This window comes from Cupressus sempervirens, chromosome 4, assembly GCF_028749045.1.
Source record: "Cupressus sempervirens isolate cs-2001-9-10 chromosome 4, ASM2874904v1, whole genome shotgun sequence".
Classification (NCBI taxonomy): domain Eukaryota; kingdom Viridiplantae; phylum Streptophyta; class Pinopsida; order Cupressales; family Cupressaceae; genus Cupressus; species Cupressus sempervirens.
Genome location: NC_143121.1, coordinates 899,149,214 through 899,161,760, shown reverse-complemented (window position 1 = coordinate 899,161,760; position 12,547 = coordinate 899,149,214). Strand labels below are relative to the sequence as shown.

At 35.9% G+C, this 12,547-nt stretch overlaps 1 protein-coding gene across 10 annotated transcripts in view; it reads right to left on the bottom strand.

Moving 5' to 3' along the window:
• The window catches only part of LOC149564290 (uncharacterized), a 92,057-nt gene that overhangs the window by 14,217 nt on the left and 65,293 nt on the right, over positions 1–12,547 (bottom strand). The window contains exons 2-7 of one of the 10 annotated variants that reach the window (XM_089827340.1): positions 3,555–4,286; positions 3,074–3,455; positions 2,892–2,960; positions 2,742–2,798; positions 2,589–2,639; positions 2,244–2,300 (exon numbers count right to left, since the gene is read on the bottom strand). The exons of 1 other annotated variant lie outside the window; for it this stretch is intronic. In XM_089827340.1, coding sequence (XP_089683466.1) covers positions 2,244–2,300; positions 2,589–2,639; positions 2,742–2,798; positions 2,892–2,960; positions 3,074–3,455; positions 3,555–4,286 — 1,348 coding nt within the window. Of the gene's footprint in view, positions 1–2,243; positions 2,301–2,588; positions 2,640–2,741; positions 2,799–2,891; positions 2,961–3,073; positions 3,456–3,554; positions 4,287–12,547 lie in introns of those variants that run through there. 8 more of the 10 variants (XM_089827342.1, XM_089827341.1, XM_089827343.1 and 5 more) reach the window with 8 other exon arrangements.

Genomic DNA, 12,547 nt, shown 5'->3' with positions numbered 1-12,547 from the left:
TTGTTTCAATTGGCATATTTTTTCATCAGTTGGTTGTTGGTTGTTTCAGTTGACATATTCAGTTGGTTGCATATGGTGATGTACATTGCATATTGTGATTAGTGTTTTATGTGTTCAACATTCTTCATTGATCAATTCTATATCAGCATTGTGTGTTCAGCATTGTATTCTTATAGCATACTCATTTAACATATTTAACCTTCATATTCATTCAATGCATATATACTAGATGGTGTATAAGGAAGTGATTTAATCTATGTTTTTTGTATATCATCTTGTATATATTAGTTGATGAAATTTTTTGACTCAAAAATGGGGGAGATTGTTGACCATACCACAGGTTATATTTGAAAGTTGGCAAAATGTTTGTAACGTGGTAGTCAAAGATGTTAATTTTGTTAGACTAATATAGTTGCAAGGTGGCACATTGTGTTAAAAGAAAAGTATTTTTAAAATGTTGTGTAAACAGGTAAGAGGCAAAGTATGTACCTGAGGCTTTTACACATAAACCTGCATTTTGATTGATCTAACTAAACGTGGCATTTATTTCTAAAAACTGTGGTGCTACATGTCATTTGGTTGTAGCAGACTTGAAAGTTCTTCTCAAACGAGTTTTCTTTGTGGGCATTTCTTGCCTATGTTGATAAGGGTTTCTAATAATATGAAATGCTTTCTTTGCTTTGTTGACATGAAAGATGACTACAAAATGGAAATTCGAAGAGTTTTTTGCTTTGTGAAAATGAAATATGAAGGAGTTTTTTGTTCAACAAAAAGAAGGTTTGAATAGTATAGTATGAACATGTTGGTAATTTCTTCTCTTGCATATTTTCGTATGGGTTCTCATGTTTGTTTGATCTCGCTCTGTGCATGTTAATGGTGATTGAGGCAAAGTGAAAAATGAAGGTAAAAACAAGAAGAGATAAAAAGACAAGTGGTAAACCACTGTTGAGAAAGAGGTAATGGAAGAATGTTGTCCTTCTCACAGGTATGCATAATGGCCGATTCCTTCTTGATTTTGACTGAAATATTTCACAGTCTAGTTTGAAAATCTTGTATAGATTTTCGTTGAAGGAATGACAATGAAGTTTTTCTTTATAGCAATGGTAAAGATCAAAAGTTTTTTCTTTGAAGGAATGATTTTTCTTGTGTTAAAACCCTAACAACACTGTTTCAAGGAATGGGTTTTTGTGTATACAAATAAAATCACTATTTCAAAAGGGCTTCTTATGAACCCGAATGGCATTATTTTGAAATAAAGTTTCAAAAAATAAGAAGAAAGAAATGAAGCATCTCTGGTTCGATTTGTTGGATTTTGCTGCTTATAAGGCATACGTTGGTATTCAAAAGACATGAAAAATTTTGTGATTTAACTATTAATAGATTATTTTAAACTACTAGAATGTTTTTGAAATGACCCTAACTGTTTCAGTTTGTTTGCAAAACTGATTCTATTTGAATCTCATCTCTATTTAAAGAGATCATTGTAAAAATCTGAAGATATGAGTGTGATACAGTGATGAAATATAGAGACATAAATATCTTGAAATTGTAAGATTGATATGAAGGATTGATCATAAACTTATTTGCATGTATAGGTGTACAATATATTGCATACAGTTATATGTGCATATAAAGTTGTAATTTAATTAAAAGGAAAAATAGGGTTGAATCCCCGAGTAATTGTTACTAAAAGAGTTGAAGCTAAATAAAGATCACAGGGTCACCAAGTGGTTTTTTCTCCTTATATCGAATCCTTTTTGAAGAATTTTGGGGGTTTCCCACTCGGCAAAATACATGTCTCTATCTTCTGTGAGTTCATGCTTTTTATATTTATGAATGGTGAATAATATTTATTTGAGTGAGTTTTGAATGCATTCAATTTATAAATCTTTAAAGTTGAAATTTGCAAATTGATTAAGTAAAATCAGCGGCTCCGCCCCTCCCCCCTACCCCACCTAGAACTCTAATACTTCCAACATCTTGTTAATATCTTTTGCCTGGATTATCAATGTCGGCTGTACCATCTATCTCAATCTTTGCTTCAACGGCGGACTGTAAATCATGTGATTGTACACAGCATGAATATAGTAATGCACAAGCATAACTGTATATGTGTACAATCGAAGATACAATCCCTGCAAACAATTGTTTTTGCATGCAAACAGATTGTGAATTGTGTGATCGTACGTTGATGGTTGCACAAATGATCACGTAAAATGCTGTGTATTTGAAAAATAAATCACCTGATTGCTCAATTGTTTCTTTCTTTTCTGTTTCTCCCGATTCTTGCTGGGTTTTATCTGTTCGGGGAAGCAATATTCTCAAAGCTAAGTCCCATATCAAAATCATCAATACAATAAAGCTTAGATTTCACTCACGCTTTTTGTCTAAACGTTATTTTTGCTGTGTTTTTCCAGATGGAGGAACGCTTTATAGTCGAAGTAGGGCATGAATTTGTAGATATAACTTAAAATACAGTTCACTTATATTCTATAAAGAAAACTAAGATTTGTAATATAACTGATTTGGATTCAGAAATCCATACAAAACAAACTAATGAAATATTGCCAGCTTATTGAACTTTAAACCTGTACTTTGTTCGCCTATCTCAATCGTTGCTTCTTCAATTACGGAGCCTTCTGCAAACAAGCATTTAAAACGAAAACAGGCTGTGAATCATGTAACATACACTGGACAAATCAAAGCCTGAAATGCTGTGTGGATTTGAATGATATATTCACCTCGTTTGTAAATTGCTTCTTGGTCTTCTGTTTTCCCTAATTCTTTTTGGGCTGTATCTGTTTGTGAAAGCAACATTCCCAAGTTTAAGTGCCATTTTCATCAATCAGTACTGTCTCCTATTTTCTGTTTTGCATCTGAAATATTTTTACCTGAAAAGCTCCGGGCTCTTTGTTGTTTAGCTCCAGTTTCTGCAAAAAATCTCAACGATTCTCGTCTACCTACAAAAATAGTAAAGTGAAAGAAAAATAATTCATCTGTTAAAGCGGTGTTGTGCCTTCATGCAAATATAAAATGTTGCTAATCTCACTCGTATACAGTGACAGATAGTCACCTAGTTTAGGTTTTTTCGGAACTGAAGTTCCACTTGGAACCGAAGACTTAATTTGGAACTTCGGATTTTCTTTTCTACGCCGAGTACTACTGTCTCTTTCTCTTTCTGGTCCTGGGTCGGTAGAACCTTTTCTACTATCCGACATACCGAGCTGGCTTTGCAAAAAGTCATTGGACTCTTTGTCACTAGGGTCCGGTAGGGGTAGCGGCAGCTGAATTATCTTTCTTAAATATTTGTCTGCTAAATCCTCATCGTATTTAGTAGGCTTGCTATTCCCTTTACCGTACTTTCTTATTATTGCTCTTTGGATCATGCTATTTTCCATGCTCAAAATAACGTTGATCTGGCAAGCAGCCAAAACCAGATTAACTGCTGATAATACCTGCCAGTTAAAAGTAGTGAAGAAATTTAGAAAAACAGCGACTAAAATTTCAGAGTTGTAACAACTGCAAACAAGTAGACGGGATTTTTGAATATATACCTGCAGAATCACATTTTCTTCGCAACGATCCAAATCGTCGACGAAGACTATTATCCTCAGATTGTTACTGAAAGCAGGGGGCATCTTGCGAATCATTGTTCCTGGGACATAGTTCTCATCCCAACTAAATGTTATGCAGCACCATATAAAAGCAAACATCTTCGACACCCAAGAGGGTCTATAACCGAGTTGTTCTTTCAAAAAATTGATATCATCAATAACCTTCTGATGATAACCAAGCTTTTGGCTATGGTCTGGCAAACATACGTAGTCCACAACTTGAGAGCTTATTGGTTTGACAAAAGAAAGCACAGACTTCCCCAAACCCCAAGCAGTTATAATCATTGATGCTGGTACACCTCCATATTTAAATTTCTTAATATCTTTATTTTGGGCTGTATCAAGTAATAACCATATAATGGTAGTAAACCAGACAGCCACCAGTAGTGCAAGAAAGCATGGGAGGATTACTCCAAAACAGATGCTGTTTTTACGGTTTCTCCAGTTATAAATCCAGCTAGTCCGCAGCTTGTGCGCCACATTCATCGTTGCTTCCAACTCTTTTGTAATTTCTACTGCTAGACCTGCCCATGCCTCAGATTCGTTTCTATAATGCCAGGCATTATAACGCACGGTCAAAATAGAAGGTCTAGTCCCCTGTATTGATTCTTCATCCCATGGCATTTCACTGACTATTTGATTTTCAGATCCACTTCCTTCCTCTTCTTCAAACTGAATCTCACCAGGCACAAAACAAATTCAAATCTTTGGTGAAAAACTGAATATAAATAAAGATGGAGTTGATCATGGACTCAAATGAATTCATATATTTAAATATTGTTAAGAAAATATATTAGATTATCCACTCAAAGTAGGTAGAACATTTGAAACTTAGACATAAGCCCGTGCCAGATAAGTGATGCTGCCTATGTTAGAATCAAAGTGTATCTGCAAGTTTAGAAATGTGTAACAATGTGCACGTTAACGGGAGTCTTTATCTGTTATTTTTAGTTCCGTGTTATAAATTATTTCAATGGCTTACGAGTTCTATTAAAGATAGTTTCTATATTTGCTGTTTGTTTATGTAATGCAGTCTGTGAATCTGTAATTAGAATGAAGAACTCCAAGAAAGACTTCGATTGAGGCCTGATGTATTTGTTTTAAAGATTCAATAAAAGAGTTCTTTATGTGTTGAAACTTTCCTGTTTCTTTGGTATTATATTAGAGTAGCTTAAAAGGGGTTTAAACCACATTTGAACTCAAAATGACTGGTCCTATAAGGAGCTAATAGCTCACTGGTAGAGCACTGCAATAGCAAATGGAAGATCCTACGTTCGAGTTCTAATTTATTCATGTAAGCTCAAGTTGATATCAAAGCAGAAGATCGGAAGAGATGAAGACAGTAGAAAATACTATGTAAGGAGGTTGTTGAGGAATTTAGGTTCATCTGTCTGTCAAAAGAAATAGAAATAATTGAAGGTTAATGTTGCTTTTAGAGGCTGAAGTATAATATAATCAGTCAGATCCCTTAGTTAATTAAGCATTAATAAGTTGCATAATTCATGCATATAGATTCTCTCTAGCTTTTTCCATTCAATAATTCATGCATATAGATTCTCTCTAGTTTTTTCCATTCAATAATTCATGCATATAGATTCTCCCTCCATGGCTTTATCCATTCAATTGAAATAAAAGAGGAGTGAAAATTTATTCAAACAGAAAGAAAAACACAAAAATAAAGAAAGGGCATCAAACAACCCTATCGAGATCCACCAAATGATCTAAATGATGGGACGAGCCCATAGGAAGTTGGGACTTGTCAACAATGTTCCAATTATGCATATGATCAAAAGCTCACTTCGCCAGACAATCAACAACACTATTCCATTCCCTAGGAGTATGAGTGAAAGTAACAGACTCCAAAGAAGTACAAAAATTATAAATTTGGTTGGCAATCAAAGCTAACTTCCAACTGACAACCTCAAAATGTTGCTGATTCAGAAAACATATCACCCCTTGTGAATCAGATTCACATATAAGCCTTCTCCAACCTAGGTCACAAGCACTCTTCACAACATACAAAATAGCAATAGCCTCCATCAAGTTGTTAGTATGATGATCTTTATAAATTAAAACCACAAATTGAACATCCCCCTTTCTCTGCCAATTCCAATGCTAGCAAGGCCTTGATTTCCTTTGGAGGACCCATTAGTGTTGATTTTACAAGCACCCTATGTAGGTGCACTCCACTTCCCCACCCTATTAATCTTTTGCAAGGGATGTTTACACATCTTACACAACAGGTTCCATGTGAGGGGGGGATATTCAAGGGATTATTGAAAATATCCTCCCCTAGCTCCATGGCCTTAGTAGTGTCATATTTTGCAGAAACAATTTCCCCCAAAGAATGAAGAATTTTCCACAATAAGTGAGGAACCTCCAAAAACTCATCCTTAAAAATACAACAGTTCCTCTCTAACCAGTTATGCCAAATAATAAAGGAGGGCCCAAAAGTCTAGGCAACTTGAAGGGAAGGTGTCTTGACAAGAGCCTTACCCCAACATGCAAAAAATTCTGCCATAGAGAAAACATGCCAACAAGATTGGTCCCACATATTCCACCAAGAATGCCATATATGTCTAATAAAGGGACATTGGAAAAATAGAGGAGAGACATTTTCTTCACTAGTCTAACACAAAATGCATATTGATGGTCCCTAGAACCCATGCTTGCATAAATTATCCCATGTAAGACACTGGCTATGGACCACCAACCACATAAAAAAATTGCATTTGGGCTAGGGATACTTCTACTAGACTTGCTTCCACCAAGGCACCTGAATATCCCCCAATGTCCCTTGGAGAAGCTCCACATATCCTGCAGACACTAAAAATTTCCTTTACATATCATTGCTGTCCCAAGCAAGAACATTATTACTGTAAGAATTTGCCTTAGGGCAAAATCACCTAAGATCAAGGAACTCAAACACAAGCACAATGGTAGACAAAAGAGTATGATCAATATGAGAATGAATATCTCAAAGCATGCACATACACACTAGGAGTGCCAGTATATAAAGGCCTCTAAGATGCATCTAGAATGGTTCTAGTAAAAACTAGGAGATAAGCATGACAACTAAGCACACGTCCTCCATTGTGCATGAATATACATGCATCAATGAGAAGATAAGTATGACAAGGTGTCTCATGTATAGAGATGTTGTAGACACCATGTGCTCAAATAAATTGTTAATTCCTATGTTGTAGACACCACATGCATAATTAGAGTGCTAACTCCTGTGTTGTCAACATGGCAACTCACAAGAGTACACATACTCCTAGGTAACTAATTAATAAATAATTAACTAATGCATTAACCTAAGTAAATTTAAGTAAAGTGTGAATAATAAAAGTGTAAATAGTAAATACTTGCTTAGAGTTTTTCTAGATTTGATTGTGTTGTTGTTTTTGCTGAGTATGCTATGTTTCATCTTTCATGTTCTCTTTCTTCATCCTGATGATGGATCATAGAGTGTGATCCAAAAAATTATTCTGATGCAAAAACAACAACAAAATCAAATCTAGAAAAAACTCTAAGCATTCTATGGATTGTGGAAATGTGCTCTCTACTATAGTAAATATTTATTTACACCAACAATTACTAATCAAAGTAGAACACTCACGAGCTGCAAAATCTAAACCAACTCCTATCTATCCTCCTTAGAACATCATGGAGGCCATTTAGAGGGGTATTTCCAATGAAAGGAAAGAGAAAAATCTCAAGCACACCTTATCTTGTAATAATCAACTGTGTCCCAACCAACAATAGTACAATTTTGATAGAGTTCATGAAGATGAGGATGAGTGCAAAGGATAGACAGGTTCCCATCCCAAGAATCAAGCCAAAATAAAGCTTGAGATCCTGAATGACAAATCCAAAAGAGGCCATCTTTAACTAGATGAGCTCCAAAATTTAGCATATTCCAAATCATGGATCCTCTCCCTTCCATTGGAAAGCAGTGAACTTCAAGCACATCAGTACTTGAAAAATGCTTGTGGGTGAGAATACAAGCCCAAAGTTGATGCTAATTAGTACACCAACACCAATAAATCTTAGTAGCAAGAACTTGTCCATTTAAAGTAGCAGATCATAAGCCAAGGCCACACTCCTTCTAAGGTCTACACATAGTTTCCCACTTAACCAAAGTCCATTTAGAAGTTGAAAGGTTTCCACTCCAAAGAAATGAATGGGAGAGATTGTTTGATTCCTAAAGAAAATACATAGGAGCAGCCTAAACAAAATACCTATAAATAGGAAGGGCTTGGATAACCAACTTTAATAGATTTAGGTGAACAACAGTTGATAGCCAATGACGAGTCCAATGGTTAACCTTTTGTCACAATTTATCAAGCAAAACTTTCCAAGATGATCTAGGATGTCTACCAACAATAAGAGGGATACCCAAATAAACAAAGGGAAGAGACCCAATCTAAAACCTCAAAATAGAAGCAATATGCCTTTGAATAGCCTGAGGGGTATTGAAGAAAAAAATTGGAGGATTTGTTCTCATTAACTTTCTGACCTGAGGCTGCAAGATACACATCCAATGCATGTAAAAAAGAAGTAGCTTCTTGAAGATGGGCACGTCCCATAAATGAAGTATCATGTACAAACTAAAGATGTGAAAGAGGAGGCAAGCCATGACCCCATTTCCAACCATGAATTAAATCTTGGTGAACACAAAGCTTAAGAAAGTGACCCAAACCCTTAGTTAGAATGATAAAGAGATAAGGCAAAATAGGGTCCCCTTGGCAAAGTCCTTTCTAAGCACCAAAAGGCTCTAAAGGAGAACCATTCATAAGAATAGAAAATGAAGCTAAAGTAACACAACTCATAATCAAGTTCACCCATTTTTGGTAAAAACCAAAGACTAAGGGGATCTTTTGGAGAAAATTCCAGTTGACTCTGTCATAAACCTTAGCCATATCCAGCTTAATGAACATTGATCTCTCTTTATATATATCCATGGAATGAATAACTTTAGAGGCAATAGCAATCCCATCAAGAATTTTCTTACTAGCCATAGAGCTACCTTGTTCCTTTGAATTCACAACTAGAAGGCAAATCTTAAGTTTGTCAACAATCAATTTGGTGATACTTTTGTACACCACATTACAAAGAGCGATGGGATGAAAGGAGTCAAGATTTTTAGCACTTTCTTTCTTGGGGGTTAGAGTCAATAATGTAGAGTTCAATGCATGAAGCATTTACTTATTTTGAAGGTATTCGTTAACCACCTCTAAGAGATCCATATTAATAATTTCCCTAAACTACTAATAGAATTCAACAGGGAAGCCATCTAGGCCTATAGCTTTACCTTTATTCATCCTAAACACCACCTCTTCAAGTTCTAACATCAAAATTGGATGAATAAGGGAATCATTCATAGTACTTGTGATAAGAGAAGGAATGCAAGAAAGAATCAAGTTCTCCTCCTCAGCTATAGGTCTAGAATCTTCAGCAAAAAGGGTAGAACAAAATTAAAGGGCTTCCTTGGTCATAACAGTCTAAGAGGAAATCTAAAGGCCTTTAGCTATAACAAGAAAAGAAATATACCCTTTACCATGATGAGCCTGAACATAATGGTAAAAAAATAGTATTTCTATCCCCTTCCTACAACTAATCCCTAATTTGGCATGTAATCACTACAAGATGATATAGAGCATTCTACATTCTAGACTGAAGGTTCCCAAAGCAAGATGTATTCCATCTCTTAAGATGATATTTGACATATTTAAGTTTTTTCTCAAAGACAAACATAGTTGTGACATAAGATGGCATAAGCTGGGCCACCCTCTCTCCACCACTTAGCCACCAAATCATATAGGGATGAGTCTTAGAGCCACATAAGTTGAAATATAAAAGAAGGGTTCTTAGTAATTACATCAGGAGAAGATGATAACTTGATCGACCAATGATTAGAACCCTTCCAATCAAGAATTTTAGAACTCATAATCAAGCCACCTCCAACCTAGTAACAAGAAACAAGAAACCTATCTAGATGTTCTGAGATTGTTTCCTAACCACTCTATCTATTGTTCCAAGTGAAAACCCCATTTGAAGGCTTAACATCAATAACAAAAAGAACATCTACCTACGCTTGAAAAAGTGTAGAAGTAGGGCCAAGACTTGGCAAAACTCCTCTTTTCTCCTTTAGACTTAAAAAAAAATTAAAATCACCTCCTAAAATCCAAGGAAAATAAGGAGCACAAGAACACACATACCTAATGTGATCCTAGAGGCGAATATTTGCATGGATGTCAATAAGGGCATAAACATTCATCACAAGAATAGTCTCACTTGAGTCCAAGGCTCTAGCCACCAAAGAGATTGAGCAATGAATTGGAATCCACCAAAGGGGATAAATTCTTTGAGGGCCCTAGAATAGAGCCGAACCTCTAGAATTTCCTTGTGAACCAATACTTTGATAGTAACTAGTGTACCAAATGTGCAGAGCATGTTGATGCATAACCTCAACAGAAACTTTAGTTTCTTGAACATGGAAGACCTCCAAAGAATGAATTACAATTAAATCATGAATAGCTTTTTGACAATAGGTGCTATTTAAACCCCTCACATTCCAAGAGAGAATAATCATGGGGGGGTTTGAGAAAGTGAGCATCAATATGTTTAATGAAACCCAGTTCCACCAATAGATCTCTAGTCACTTTTATCTTCTCAAGGTCTGACTTATGCCCTTTTGAGGAACTATCAGTAGGACCCTTCTGAAGGAGTCATTGATGCATTCCCAATCAATGAGATGAACCCTTATTTTGAGATGAAGCTAAAGCCTCTTTAACCAAATCAACCAACACAATGTCATCCTCCATGGAATTAATTAAAGTCACTTGATCCACTTGTTGTCCTTGTATAGCCTAAACCAATTTTAGTTCAACAATTGGCACAACATCCATACAAACCCCCACGTTATTAGAAGTGACCACATGTGTGACTCCTTCTTCCAAAGCTAAATTTTCCAGAACCTCAAACCTGTTATAGCCTCCATCTGATTGTCTATCCTTGAATGTTCTCTTCTAACCTCGTCCTTTAGTCTTAGTCTTCACTAGTACAAATTCTTCCTTGTCCTTACCCTGGGAACCTCCATCATGGGAGCTTTCCCTTTATCCTCCTTACCCATAGGAGGAACTATTGAAGAGGGGGGATTAAATTCTTTATGAAATTTAGGGCATTGTCATAGGAGATGGCCATACTCATGACATAAGTGATGTAGAAAAGGTAGAGATTCAAAATCTAACTATTGAATCCATGAGGAAGATCCCAAAAAAATTTCCATTGAATTTGGTAGTGGATTATTCAAGTCTATCTCAACACAAATCTATGCAAAGGAAATCACCTTTTTATTAAGAGTTTATGTAGAAACTATCACAGGCTTTCCCAGGAGACTGACAATTTTATGTAAGATGTCTTCTTGCTAAAAGTCCAAGGGAAGGTGAGGCATATGAACCCAAATAGGAACTCGAGAAGGCATCTCTTCAGCTGAATTAAAACTTGCATGCCATGGTTTAATAAATAACCCAACTTGATTATAAAAATATGGGGCCACCTTCCAAAACTCTATTGCAATTTGCCATATTTGAGAAAATAGCCAAAAAATAGCTATTTGCTACAATCATAGTATCCATATCTCCTTCAATACGCAAGGTACATTGGTTCTAAGGTTCCAGACTGGACAAAGGAATATGAATGCCAAGAAACTTATAGAAAAGAGAATGTCTCCTCTAATATGAGACATCTTCCACTACCAAATCAGGAGAAATAACCAAAACTAGGAAATCCTAGATTCTAGAAAGACACCCATTAGCCTTCTACAATTTAGGGTCGTCACTTGTATAAAAAGTCTCTACTTGTTATGTATTCATGCTTGAAGAGGAACCATTATGAGCCTTGTCCATGCAAGAAAGTGAAATGAACCTACTCAAATCTAACCTTAAAATGCTGATTGAAGGCTAAAAGAATTTTGTCAAAATAAGTTGCATATTCATGTTAGGTCATTGTTTAGTCAATTTAGAGTCATTTGTAAACATTCTCATTGATGCTAATTGAAGAAAAGAGTCATTAAAGAAAAATAAAATGTTATATTAGTCATATGAGCCTTGTATGTGAAGTGTTTGATGAAATTCTTTGAGCCTTCAATTAGCATTTTAAGGTTAGATTTGAGCAGGGTCATTACAGTGGTATCAGAGATCTAATCTTGTCATCCTGTGGGAATTGATTTCATTATTTGTATGAGATTATTATTAGAGTGATCAGTATTTCTATTTCCCAAAAATGGATAGATACAAGAGGTCGAGTTCAGGAAGTCGACACAATAGTAGAGGGAAGAGAACAAAGTTAGATGCTTTGGTGGAAAGTGTCGAGAAATTAAGATTGCATCAACAGTGACTTGCAGAGAGATTGTCAAATCTGGCTATAGTTGATAGGGTAGCAAGATATTTTTCTTTTACTTTTAGTAGGCTAACATCAGGTTCATAGGGGAGGACTTGATTTTTCTTCGTCCACTGATTATGATGCTAATGTACTATTATCTAATTCAAAACTTGCTATTACCATCCATAGTGCTGATGATAGTTTTGTTGCACTAGACTCAGTGGATGTTTATGTGCCACTAGAGGATAGTAGTTTCAAGAATCACTAGGTTGAGGCTCCCAAAGTAGTTACTATGGGTTCTACAGAGGCAATTGATGTTGTAGTCATCTCTGATCTTTCAGATTCTTCTTTGGAGGGAATTGTCATTAGGGATGTGTATGTCAGCTTCAGTAGCGTGGCTTCAATTCAGGAGGCAGTGGCTTCCTCAGATAGGCCCGAGGCTTCTATGGAGTCTCCCAGTGGTGTACTTGGTGATCAGAGTATTACAGAGGGGACACTTGATTTTAGTTTGAGCTCCAACATTGTTGGTGTATAGGTTATGATGA